This window comes from Heterocephalus glaber, unplaced genomic scaffold (genome assembly GCF_053883595.1).
Source record: "Heterocephalus glaber isolate CG9 unplaced genomic scaffold, H.glaber_assembly_v1.0 deba00001504, whole genome shotgun sequence".
NCBI lineage: Eukaryota > Metazoa > Chordata > Mammalia > Rodentia > Bathyergidae > Heterocephalus > Heterocephalus glaber.
This window is the reverse complement of record NW_028258324.1, coordinates 64,176,058-64,188,333: the sequence shown is the minus strand read 5'-3', so window position 1 is coordinate 64,188,333 and position 12,276 is coordinate 64,176,058. Positions and strand designations below refer to the sequence as shown.

The 12,276-nt window shown below is 37.0% G+C and overlaps 1 protein-coding gene across 1 annotated transcript in view; it reads left to right on the top strand.

Moving 5' to 3' along the window:
- The window catches only part of Ccdc50 (coiled-coil domain containing 50), a 71,586-nt gene that overhangs the window by 25,177 nt on the left and 34,133 nt on the right, over positions 1-12,276 (top strand). The window contains exon 4 of the mRNA XM_004834773.4: positions 4,799-4,889. Within this exon, the coding sequence (XP_004834830.2) occupies positions 4,799-4,889 (91 nt within the window). The remainder of the gene's footprint in view (positions 1-4,798; positions 4,890-12,276) is intronic.

Below are 12,276 nucleotides of genomic sequence, written 5' to 3'. Positions count from 1 at the left end.
TTTAAAACTTTCTTTGTTATTGGAAAACTTGACTAGATTTTGGGGCACTGTAGATCATGGTGTGAACCCAACATTTTTAGACACATGAGCCAATTAATTGACTGCTCTTGAGTTTATTTTTCTTACCCATAGCAGGGGGGAAGTACTTACTTTCTCCTCTGCCTCACAGTTTCTTTAGGGGATCCAGTGAAATAGTAGATAGCAGTGGAATTTATGATTTGTTGTTGAGTTCCTTTACTGTTTCCTAGCATGTGTTTGCTGCTCTTTCCTTGAATCCTTTGCTTTTTTAAAAACAGAATGTTCTGGAAACCTCTGAGCTGTACACAGAGTTCTCTACATAACTTCAGCATCTGACCAAACTGTCTTCTCCCTTAACAGATAAATGGAAATGATTAGTTCTAAAATTCTCCCAGTACAATGACTTTTTACTTTTTTGTAATGTTTTTTTTAAATTTTTTCCCCTGATTTTATTTTTTAAATTAATTAATTAATTAATTTATTTATTTATTTTCTGGTATTGGGGATCAAACTCAGGACCTTGCACTTGTCAGGCAGGTGCAGCTACATCCCCGGCCCTGATTTTATTTTATTTTTATTTTTTTCCATTAAGTTTATTGGTACATTTTTGGTATACAATACAGTTACATTCATCATTGGGATCTTGTACCTTTACATGACGTATCTTGGTTCTTATTTTTTCCCCATTCCCCTGCCCTCCACACCCTCCACCCTTCCCTATTTACAAAGACTTTGTTTCCATGTTTTGTAATGTTTTAAAGCTCACAGGATATGTTTCTTGTCTGAGGGTGGCTCTTATAACCTAAACCTCTATTGAGAAATTTAACCACATAATATTGTGTTGAGGGCCAAGGATAAAGGGAGACGTGAAAGAGACCTTTTGACTTACTTTAATGTCATGTTGAAATAAAATAGGAAAGTCTATCAGTTTTGAGGAATGATGTGTCTTTTAGTTTATTATTTGTGAAGGGGACTTTAGTTTGCATTTTGGTAAGCTTTCTTATTCTGCAAATAAACAGTATTGACTTACCAAACCTGGTACCATGAAACTCGAGACCAGAGATAGAAATAAGGCACAGCCATTGGCTTTAAGAGCTTTAGAAAAGCACATGAGCATTATATAGCTAAGGATACATCTGTTAGTCACAGAGAATTTAATTATAAATTATATGTGTATGAAAAGAGAAGAGAGACTGGGAAAGGTTTCATAAGACAAGTTAGATATGTTTAATCTGAACCTTGGTGGTTCATTAGGATTTTATAGGGATAATTGGGAAAAAACCTTTCTATTTAGAAAGAGTAGCATGCATAAAGGCTGTAGATAAAAGGACTTGGAATCTCATGATAGTTGCAAGAAGTTGAGTACAGTGGACCCTCAAGTTACAACTGGCCTGACATACAAACAACTTGGGTTAATTAGGTTAATGGAAGATTCCTCTGCTTCTTGTTATTTATAGCATGATCCCAGGTAAGCATCCAGATCTCAGCTGTATTGACTTAGTTAAAATCAGGCCTCTGGAACCTATTGAGTTCATAAGTCAAGGGTCCACTGTATCGCTAAAGTGGAGAGTATGACTAAGGGTGAAAGTAGAAGTAGTCCAAAAGTTAGACCAAAAGGTCATGAAAGTTATATTAGGGAATTTAGATTTTATAAGGAATAGAGAGTCATTCAAGGAATTTTAACTTAGCATTTGGGACCCACTGTGGGAACTGGGTAGGAAAAGATTTGGAAGGGGAAAAATTGAAGGCAGCTATTAGGCAATGGTTAAATTAAGGGATGATAAAGTCAGAATTGAAGAGAGTGGTAACGGTGATACATTTGAGGTGTTCTGAGGCTCATTGTAACATATATAGGTGAAGAAAGAGCCAGAGCTAGACTGTTCTATAGTTCCAACTGCTCACCCTTTGTATTATTCACAATTCCCTGAGAGGAAGGACCAGTTCTGAGATTGATGAAGGATAAAGCCCTGAATCAGGGTAATTTCAATGAGTAGTATAATGAGGTTATTTAGAAATTATTAAGACCATGTAAAATATAAATTAGGAGTCACAGTGATAGTTTATAGACCTTACATGAGAGAAAAAACAGGTATGGTATTTTTGCCTGGGATTGCAAGGTTTGGGCAATCTTTAGTAAGTTAGAAAGAAAGTTTTTTCGTCTTTACGCCCTGGCAGTCTTGATGGCCAGGCATCATGGAATGGATGAAATGCTATGGTTTTAATGAACTGCATTCTGGGTCCTGGGGCCATTGTCCAAAGTGAGACTTACCAATGATTTCCTATTCCCTTCTAACTTAATTTCGCTTTGGCATAGTTCTGCATAACTTGATTACTGAACCAGAGCTGTATTCTTCAGAATGCAGCTTAGCTGAAACTTCACTTTTTAATTTTCTATTCCAGGAGATGCATCTTCTTTGTCACTTATAACCTCAAAACATCTCATTTGGGTTTGCTTTCCCTGCTGTTCTGCTTTTCTTCTATTTGTTTATTGCCTTGCATATAATTAGTAGCCACTTACTCCTATATAGATTTTACATTCATTGGAGTGTAAAAGATAGCTAGAGAAATCTTTTAAAACTAAGACTGTGATTTAATGTATGATTCTTAATTATAATAGACAAGTGAATAAAATATAAGAGGAAATAAAAATTTCTGCATAGGCTTTTATTTTCATTTCTTTGGCTTGACTAGTTAAGAATTTGAAATTATTTGACCTATAATATAAAGTCATTAAGTCCACACTTTTTCGTAGTTGATAAATGGCATGAGAAGGCATGGTTCACAGCTGGCAGCGTAGAAGCAGGATCACTGGTTCTAAAGCATGAAGCCTTGCTGCTTCTTACTTGCGCCTTCTGCCTGGTGTTCTCTCACCCTCATTCTGCCCATGTCCACATGCACGTACACACGCACTTTCACCCACACCTGCACACTTTCCAACTGGTGAAAATGGCCATTTCCTTATACAAATGAGAAGGATTTTCATCTCCTCAACTGTGTTAGAATAAAATATTTGGGTTTCATTTCCTCCAGAGAAGTCAAGATATTACCCCCCCATTCCTTTTTTTTTTTTTTTAAATCCAGCACTGGGGATTGAACTCAAAATCCTTACACTGAGCTACATCCCCAGCTCTTGTTTGTTTGTGTGTTTAGTTTTTTTTATTTTGGGACAGTCTTGCTAAGTTGTTCAGGGTGGGCTGGAACCTTCGTCAGTCTCCTGCAGCTCTGGGACTACAGGTGTGGGCCCACATCTGTTTCCACTTCTTAATTACAGAAGATTGACATTAAACATGGAAACGTGTAAGCAAGTCTGAGATTCACTGAGTATTTTAAGTTCAGTCCTCAGGAAAAATGAAGGGATGTATGTATTTAACAGAGTACTGCACATTATAAAATGCAAATGGAATTTTATTCCAGCATCTTTTTGATAGTCGACTGTAGCATGTTTTCATTCATCATTCCTGGCTAGTAGCTTTGTATAAAAGATGTCTCCTAGGAGATATCACATTCTAGAATTTTAATCTTCTGCACTAATTTTTCATGAAATGTGAAATCAGACTTGAGTGTCTGAGTAGCAATGGTTTCTGAGAGAAACAAACTATTTTCTGTGGAGCTGCTATTTTAAAAGTACTACTTGGAAGTATTTCTTTTGTCTACAAAAATGATTTCCCTTGTTTCTACCACCAGAATGTAATATGAGCTTCAGAAGACAGGTGGAGGATTCATTCATTTTTGTTTTTTAATCTGCATTGTTGTGTATAATGCCTAGTCCATAGGAGGTATTATTTAAATTTTTGCTGAATGCACAAATACCAAAATCAAACAAGCAAACACAAAACCAAAAACTGAGAAACTATGGTAATATTACAATTACAGTATTTGGTTTTCTTAATGATCAAAATTTTGAGAAAACTGGCATCTGTCAGAGAAATTACTATTGAAAACCAGAGCTGAGGAATATATACTGTTTTTGTCCTTTTCTTTCGTTTTCCTTTGTTAGCATAATTTCTTGTGTTTATTATTGAAGCTGAGAAAACCATTTTTATTTATATATTCATATATAATATTACATACACATAGTGTGTGTACACATGTGTGAGTGTGCGTGCACTGAATTCCATTCCCAGCACTTTTTGTTTTTTATTTTGAGTCCAGGGCTCCCTAAGTTGCTATATTTCCAAGCTAGGCTTGGACTTGTGATCCTCCTGCCTCTGCCTCCCTGAGTGCTAGGATTACAGATGTGTGCCACCATGCCTGGCTTCATTACAACATTTATAAAAGTAATTTCAAAGCCAGATTGTCACCGCTAGGGACCACAGTATTATTAGCCTTTTAATGAGTTTGTTTGCAAACTTGATCTGGGAACTCTGTATTTGGGTGTTTGTGGACAGTAGTCTCTGGGTGCATCACAGCCTTTTAAGAACCTGGAGAACACATGCCTGTCCTCGTGTACAGTGGCCCCAGTCCAGTGAAGTGATGTGGTCGTGAAGAGGAAGTGTGAACTTTACATTGAAGCATCTGCAGTTTAGACTCTGGTTTTGCTACAGATTTTCTCTGTGATCTTGGGGAAGTGATGTATGTGCTCTAGACCTCTGTTTCCTCATCTGTAAAGTGTGACAGCATCAATCTCATTGTGTCAGCCTCAATCTCTTTCATGAGGATTAATTGAGGTAAAAATACATGATGGCTCATAGTCAGTCTTCAGTAATTTGTGTTTATTATTTTTAGGAAAAAAATGTTCCTTATTTTCTTTATTCATACTATTTTCACGCTTGTTTTTTAGGGAACAACAAGACTGTGAAATTGCTCAGGAAATTCAGGAGAAGCTGGCGATTGAGGCTGAGAGACGGCGTATTCAGGAGAAGAAGGATGAGGTATAACTTGGCTAACACCCCACCAGACCATGGAGGAAGGGGTGCTCAGCTCTGGAGTAAAAGCTTTTTGTGTTCACCGGCTCAGTGCAGGCTTGTTGGGTGGGCAGCAGAGGTCTCCTGGTTTGGTGTACAATAGTCCAAGCAAGTATCATCCTCCATAGACCACTGTTTATTGCCTCTTGATGCGTTGCATAAGTGCTGAAGTCTTAAAAAGTGATAGGGGAGAATTTGAAGAAAGGTGTGCATTTGTCTCTCAAGACTGCTAAAACATATTAGCCAAACTTGGTGGATTTACACAACAGAAAATCGTTATGTGGAAGCTAGAAATATAAAATCAGAGTATTGACTGGTTCATGGCTTCTCTTGAGAAGGCTCATCCCCAGTGTCTCTTAACTCCTGGTGACGCCTGGTAGCCCCATCACCTCAGCCTCTGCCTCCCTTGTCACATGGCCTTCTTCTCGCTGTGTAGCTTTGTGTCCTCGATCTTCTGTAAAGTGCACTCATCATTGCTGGAGCACCAACTCTGATCCAACATGACTGCAGCTTCTAAACACATTCACAAAGATCCTATTCTGAGATCCTGAGGACAGAGGAGTTGTTAAGAGCATTATTAACCTCACTGAAGGTTTCTGTGCCTTGGTTTTCTTGTAGCTTTAAAGAGAGTAGATCTCGGGTGGAGCCTGAACTAGAGTTAAGGGTATTCCTTGTGAGGTGCCAGGGGCTGACATCATTCACATTTTCTTTCTGTTGATGTTTTCATTTTCTGTGTTCTGTTGGCTTATATAACTAATCCGTTTTCTGTACATATTTTTAAGCTGCATTGTTTTGAAAGCTGAAAAATGACTGAAATTAGTAATACAGTCATCACCTTAGTACTCCACTGCTTTGAAACCTGTCAGTGTTGTACTTGCGGTATTTTGACATGAAAATTTTGTGCTGGTAATTGTCATTTGTGTAGCACTCAACTCATAAGCTAGAACTTGTCAGTGTCAATTGCTTTGTGACTTGCTACAGCCAAAACAGTTTATTTGGTATTCTTCTTTCTTGATACTTAATAATAAGTACAGTAGCGGGGTATCACTGTAGTACGTGGTTTATGAGAAGAATTGGATGTATAGTTAACTATTATTTGCTTTCGTGTTATGTATTTGTAGTATATATACAGTTTATTTCAGTTTGTATCCATTCTATGTCTGCCTTCCTTCACACTTATTAAGCTTTTCATTGTTACGTTTTGTGTGTGTGTGTGTGTGTGTGTGTGTGTGTGTGTGTGTGTGTGTGTGTGTTTGTTTCTGGGAATTGAATCCAGGGCCGTCATACTAAGCTATATCCCCAACCCTTAATATTTTTTGAGACAAGGCCTCAGTGTGTTGCTAAGTTTTTCAGGTTTGGCTCAACCTTGAGGTCTTCCTGCCTCAGTCTTCCTGAGTGCTGGGGTTATAGGCGTGACCCTCATGCTTGGCTTGGCTTGGCTATTGTCTTGATTATAATAGACAAGAAAATGATTTATCATTTTTAATAGGATGCCCATATCATTTATTATGTACATAGAAGCCACTTTGAGAGTTAAAGGGGCGCTTTTAATAAGTTTATTAATTGGGACTGTACTGGGCGAGCCGGCACTCACAATCATCCTGATAAGTAGATGTGGTCCGGGGTCATCAGTAAACGAGCCCACCTGTCCTGCTTCTCTCTCTTAGTTCTTGTTCAATATCAGACGAGTGTGAGACACCTGGTGTGGATGTGTTTAGTTGTTTGCACAAGAAACAAACCATGATGGTGTGATAATTAAAACTGCAAGTAAGAATTAGGGGTTATTTTTGATCCTTCTTGTTATCAACACAAGAGGCTCTTTCTTACTGCAGTATGTGTTGGCTCTCTGTAATAAAGACTTTGCCTTAGGGATGAAACTGGGGACTGAAAGAACTGATTCTATTTTGTAGACAGGAAAGCTTCTATTTTAGAAGTAACAGTTAACATTTATAAATGCTACTAGTGTCCTGTGTTTTCCTCCCTATTCAGAAAAAAAAAGAACAAGATAGAGAAACTGAAAAACATTATTTTAGGCTTGTAGAGTCTAAATAGCAATCAAAATAAGGACTCGTAGGGTAATACTGCATAAAGTCAGCAGTGTAGTGATTAACTTCATTTGTCAGATGAAGAAATTAAGTCTTAAAGACATAACTAGTCGAATATAACTAGTCACAAGTTTCATTAAGATGCAAGAGAAATGTTTGTACAGTTCAGCTCTCCTGAATGGCTGCTTCTGACTTAAGACAAGCTGTGGTACAACATACTACATATGGGCTTTGGGCTTAGGGTGACTTGGGTATGTGCATTATCTCTTTAACTTTTACCTGTGTGACTTGCATCTCAGGTAATATGCAGAACTTCAGGTTTCAAAAAGGGAGATTGTCGAACATACCCTAAAGGACTGTTGTGAAGTTTCAGTGAGGTCCCATATGAGACCTCTGGGACATATGCAGTGAATAATTCCTGTTTTCTTTTTGCTTTCCTTAGCAGGTTTTCTTTTTCATAATTCTACCTCTTATATAATTGTTTGTCCAGAATTAGGGGAGAATTTAAGAAGTTTAAGTGTATACTAGTATGGCATCATTCGAAGGGGGTTTTAAGTATTTACCTGCCTTTCCAGGCCTTGCATTAACTTATTCTCCACTCCTATTTGACTGACTGGAATGCTCCCCCTTCCAGCAGAGTGGGAAAGTTAAATGAGAAATACACTTGTGGAGGTTTAATAACTAATTTATGCTTTAGTTTAGAAGATGGCTACTGTGTTAAGAAGTTATTGTCTCACAGGAGAACATGACTCTCAGTTGACTAGTATACTGTCAATACCAAACGAACAAAATTTGCATCATTAATCAAATTGTTATTAAAGGGTATGATAGTGCTCTTTTGTCCATTGGAAACAGAGTGACTCAGAGGCAGAAACAGCAGTGCTGATTTTTGACCAGTATTTGGAAAAGCATTGCCCATTATGTGTGAGCTGTTCCTCTTTTTTTTAAAAAAATTCTATGCTTTTCTGCTTCTCTGTAAGTCTGCTTAGTTAATAACTTCTTATTCACCAGCAAGGCTGTGGAAAATTGCTCTCTGAATTTTCACCTAAATTTTTTATGGAGAGGTCAACCCTAGTAGATAGTTGATAATCTCCTAAAAAACCATGTATTAAGGCCAGGTCTCCTTTCCTCATGGCCCAGATTTTGTTTTTCCTGAGCAATATTGTGAGAAGTAATGAAATATCTTCGATGAGTAGCATTTCCACCTTTGCTATGATGCAATTTTAGTTTGTTTGTTAGAGGGCCACAAAGGCCACGTACAGAGACAGATGTAGAAAAGCGAAAAAGCAAAAAACAACAAAAAAAAGGTTTTTTTGTCTCTAGCATTATGGATGCTTCCTTCTCTCTTCCCCTCCCCTCTCTCCCTATCCTGTCTCTTTCTTTTCTGAAAAAAGAAAACAAAAAAAATCTCATATGCAACATCTTAAATATGGTAGTTTGAATTTCTCCTGTTGAGGGGACTCTACTATTGTTTAATAAAAGTGGATTAATTCCAGTGAGATCTTTCTGTGCAGTCATAGCACCAACGTTTGCAGGGTTTTTTTTTAAAAAAAACAAAGCCAAAGAATGTGTGTTTAGTTTTAATTTATGAGTGTGAATCTGTACTAGTTGGTGGGACTACGTATATGTTTGTATGTTTGAGCCCTGTTTCAAAGATATATGAATGTGCAATTATTTTAGGAAAAAATCTTTTTTTTAAGTAAACATTAGAGTTGCCAAATGTCATGAAAGATTGTGGCATTAGTCGAACAATTTTAAGCCATTTACAATATGAACAGTTCAGGAATAAACTTAGTAACCAATTTACATTAAAAATTGAATCTAATGTGAGCATGATATATATTTATAGCACTTAGAATGCTTTTAGAGTTTTGTATTCTAAAAGAATATTTATTTTATTTGGTAATATTTGGAGACTAGCTCCAATAGAAGTATATTTTAGTTATTTAAAAATTTCTTGTGTTTTGACACATTAAAAAATAGTTACACAAATATGAAAAGGAGACCAAAGGGAGGCTTCTAGTTGAGAAAATTGTTTCTCTTTTTATCCTACTTATGTTGATGTTTTTAAAACCATAAGGTTGATATCCTGTTTTCCTGGTTTTATAAAATAACTCTTTGGGGATTATTCCTGCCTTGAGGTGCTTTCTGAGTGAGTGGTTAGTATGTTAACTGCTAGCTAATAAACTAGTTTAGCAATCTAATGGAATAGTACTTTTTTCAGGTAGTCTTATGATTTGACAGTCATGTAAGAGAGAAATAACCATGATATGTCCTATAAACCATAAAATATCTTAAGGAACTTAATTCCATGATTTAATGATTTGTTTCTACTTGTAAAAGATGTGTCCTGGGCTCTGTGCACCTTGTTTATATTTATGCCTGTTTTAGAGCGCTCAACTTTGCATCTCTTTTATTATACTAATAGTTTCACTTTTAATACCTCATAGATGGAAACTTTAAGGTTATTGACCATGTCCTGATTCCCTACTGGTCTACAGCATCATGTTTGGCCCATTGAAGGGAATCACCAAATCTTGTTTTTATTAAAATGGGTTTTCCCTAGCATTCTAGAGACCCTTAACTGTGCCCTTTCTTAGGGTTATAGTTTATAATATCACAGATTTGGATGAGCTTAGAAAACAGAAGAGGGAGAGGTGAGGTGTAATGGTAAATTTACATTCCAGTTGACGTTCTTACTAAGAAGTTCTCTAGGGAGCAGGGTTATCCAAAATAAATCTATCTGATAAATTATAATATAATTGAAAATAACTTTAAAAGGGTTTAAGAGTTATTGTAATTTGTTTTCCTGAGCTATATAGAACACTAATTTCATAAGAGGTTTTTTATATGTAAAATGGGCTTTGTCCTAAAATAAATTTGGCAAATCTTAGGTTACAGGAAGATAATAATTTTTTAATAAAAAATTTAAAATTTTAACATGCATGTAATAGATATAGTATATGCTTTCTATTGAATGCTTTTTTATTTTCAAGAAGAATGCTTTGAAATCAGTATTCTCTGGAAGAGAGCTTGGGATATGTTGTTCTAAACTAACTTTAACAGGAAGAAGGAAGAGGATCAAGGATGTTGTTCGTTTCAAAGGTGGCTAAGGTGATTAGCTACCTCAGTGTGGTGACTGATAATTGCCATCTTTAGAGAAAATCTCTTTATTTTGAAATCACCCTCTGACTAGATAATGCATTATAAAGAAGGGACTTTTTTGCTTTTACTGCTGCATCAGCCAGTTAATTACCTTGAGATACTTCCTCAACTCCTTTTTGGTGTCCTCTAAAGTGAATTACCACCACTTTGGAGGGCATATTGACAGATGATAAAAGTTCATCTATCTGCCTATGATACTTTGTAGGAGAGCCATTGTCAAATAATTTCTTTCTTTCTATATGACTGCATAGGCATGCAATACTAGGAAAACATACTTTGAATCAATATAAGTATTGACTTTTTGTCCTTTACTGAGTTGTAAAGCCCTGGTCATAGCTATGAGTTCTGCTAACTGAGCACTAGTCCCAAGCACAAGTGAGGAATTTTCAAGTGTCTGGTGTAGAGTCACTATTGTATACCCTGCCTTTCTTGACCCATTTTCCATGAAGGAACTGCCATCACAGAAGAGGGTCAGATCAGGTCACTAAGGGGTGTGTCTAGCAAGTCTTCTCTGGCTGCATATGTATGGAGAATTACCTGTTCACAGACAGATCTTTCAGCCTCAACTTTCTCCTCTTCTGATAGAAAGGTGGCAGAGTTTAAGGAGGAATTTGGCTTTATTTGGAAGGCTGGTCCTTCCTGAAGTAGATCCTGATATTTAGGAAGTTGGTTGTCTGATAGCCATAGGCTGTCTTTGGAAGAAAGAAGTCCTGACCCTTTGTGAGGTATATATACAATGAGATCTTTGCCTAAAGTCAGCTTGGATGCCTCCAGCACTAAGAGAGCTACTGCCACCACAGCTCTAAGGCATGCAGGCTGTCCCTTTGCTACAGTATCTAATTAATGACTCAGATAACCTACAGGCCCTAAGCAGGTCCCTGATCCTGGGTAAGCACTCCCAAAGTCACGCCCCACCTTTCATCAACATACAAACTGAAACTGTCAGGTGTTGGCAAGCTCAGTGCTAGGGCATTTAGCAGTGCTAATGAGGTTTGAGAATCAGATTCCTAGGTTAAAATATGGGTATCAGTCTCTTGGGCTTCTTTTATCAGCTGATAGAGGGGTCATGCAACTTTTCCATATCCTGCTATCCACAGGCAACCAAAAAATTCCTAGGAATCCCCTTAGCTGTTCTGGAATCTTGGGCTGTGAGAAGGAAAGAATGTTTAATTTTTTCTTTCCCTAGTCTTTGGGCTCCCTTAGATATGATAAGGCCCAAATATTTTACCTCAAGGCTGCAAAGTTGTGTCTTGGATTTACAAACCTTATAACCTCTCACTGCTAGAAAATTTAGCACAGCACTGGTGGTTTGGCTAGAGCTCTTCTGAGGGCACACATAACAGTATGTCATCTACATATTGCAAGACTGTGACCTGAGAAAGTTCAAAACATTCCAAGTCATGGGAAAGCACTTTCCCAAAAAGGTGAGGACTGTCGCTGAATCGTTGAGGAAGCACAGTCCATGTCAGTTGAGAGGCCTGGTTATGAGGATTTTCAAAGGCAAAAAGAAACTGAGAATGGAAACTGAATAACACCCTCCTGAACAACCAGTGGGTCACAGAGGAAATTAAAGAAGAAATTAAACAGTTTCTACAAGTAAATGATAATACCAGTACAACATACAGGAATCTATGGGACACGACGAAAGCAGTTCTATGTGGAAAATTCATAGCAGTGAATGCCCATATTAGGAAAACAGAGAGACCTCAGTTAAATAACCTAATGCAGAACCTCAAGCTCCTAGAAAAAAAGAGCATAACAATTGCTAAGCTCGTACAAGAGAGGAAATTATAAAGATCAGACCAGAAATCAATGCAATGGAGAGTAAGAGAACGATACAAAAAATCAGTGAATCAAAGAGCTGGTTTTTGAAAGAATAAATAAAATCCATAAACCTTTAGCCAACCTTATCAAAAAAAGGAAAGAAAAGGCTTAAATCCATTCAATTAAGAATGAAAAAGGTCACAACAGATCTGACAGAAATCCAGAGGATTATCAATACCTACTTCGAGAACCTGTACTCTAATAAAATGGAAAACAGAGAAGAAATGGACAGATTCCTATATAAATGCGAATTACCAAAGTTAAATGAAGAAGATATAGAAATTCTAAACACCCCAATTACAATGAGTGAAATTGAAAAT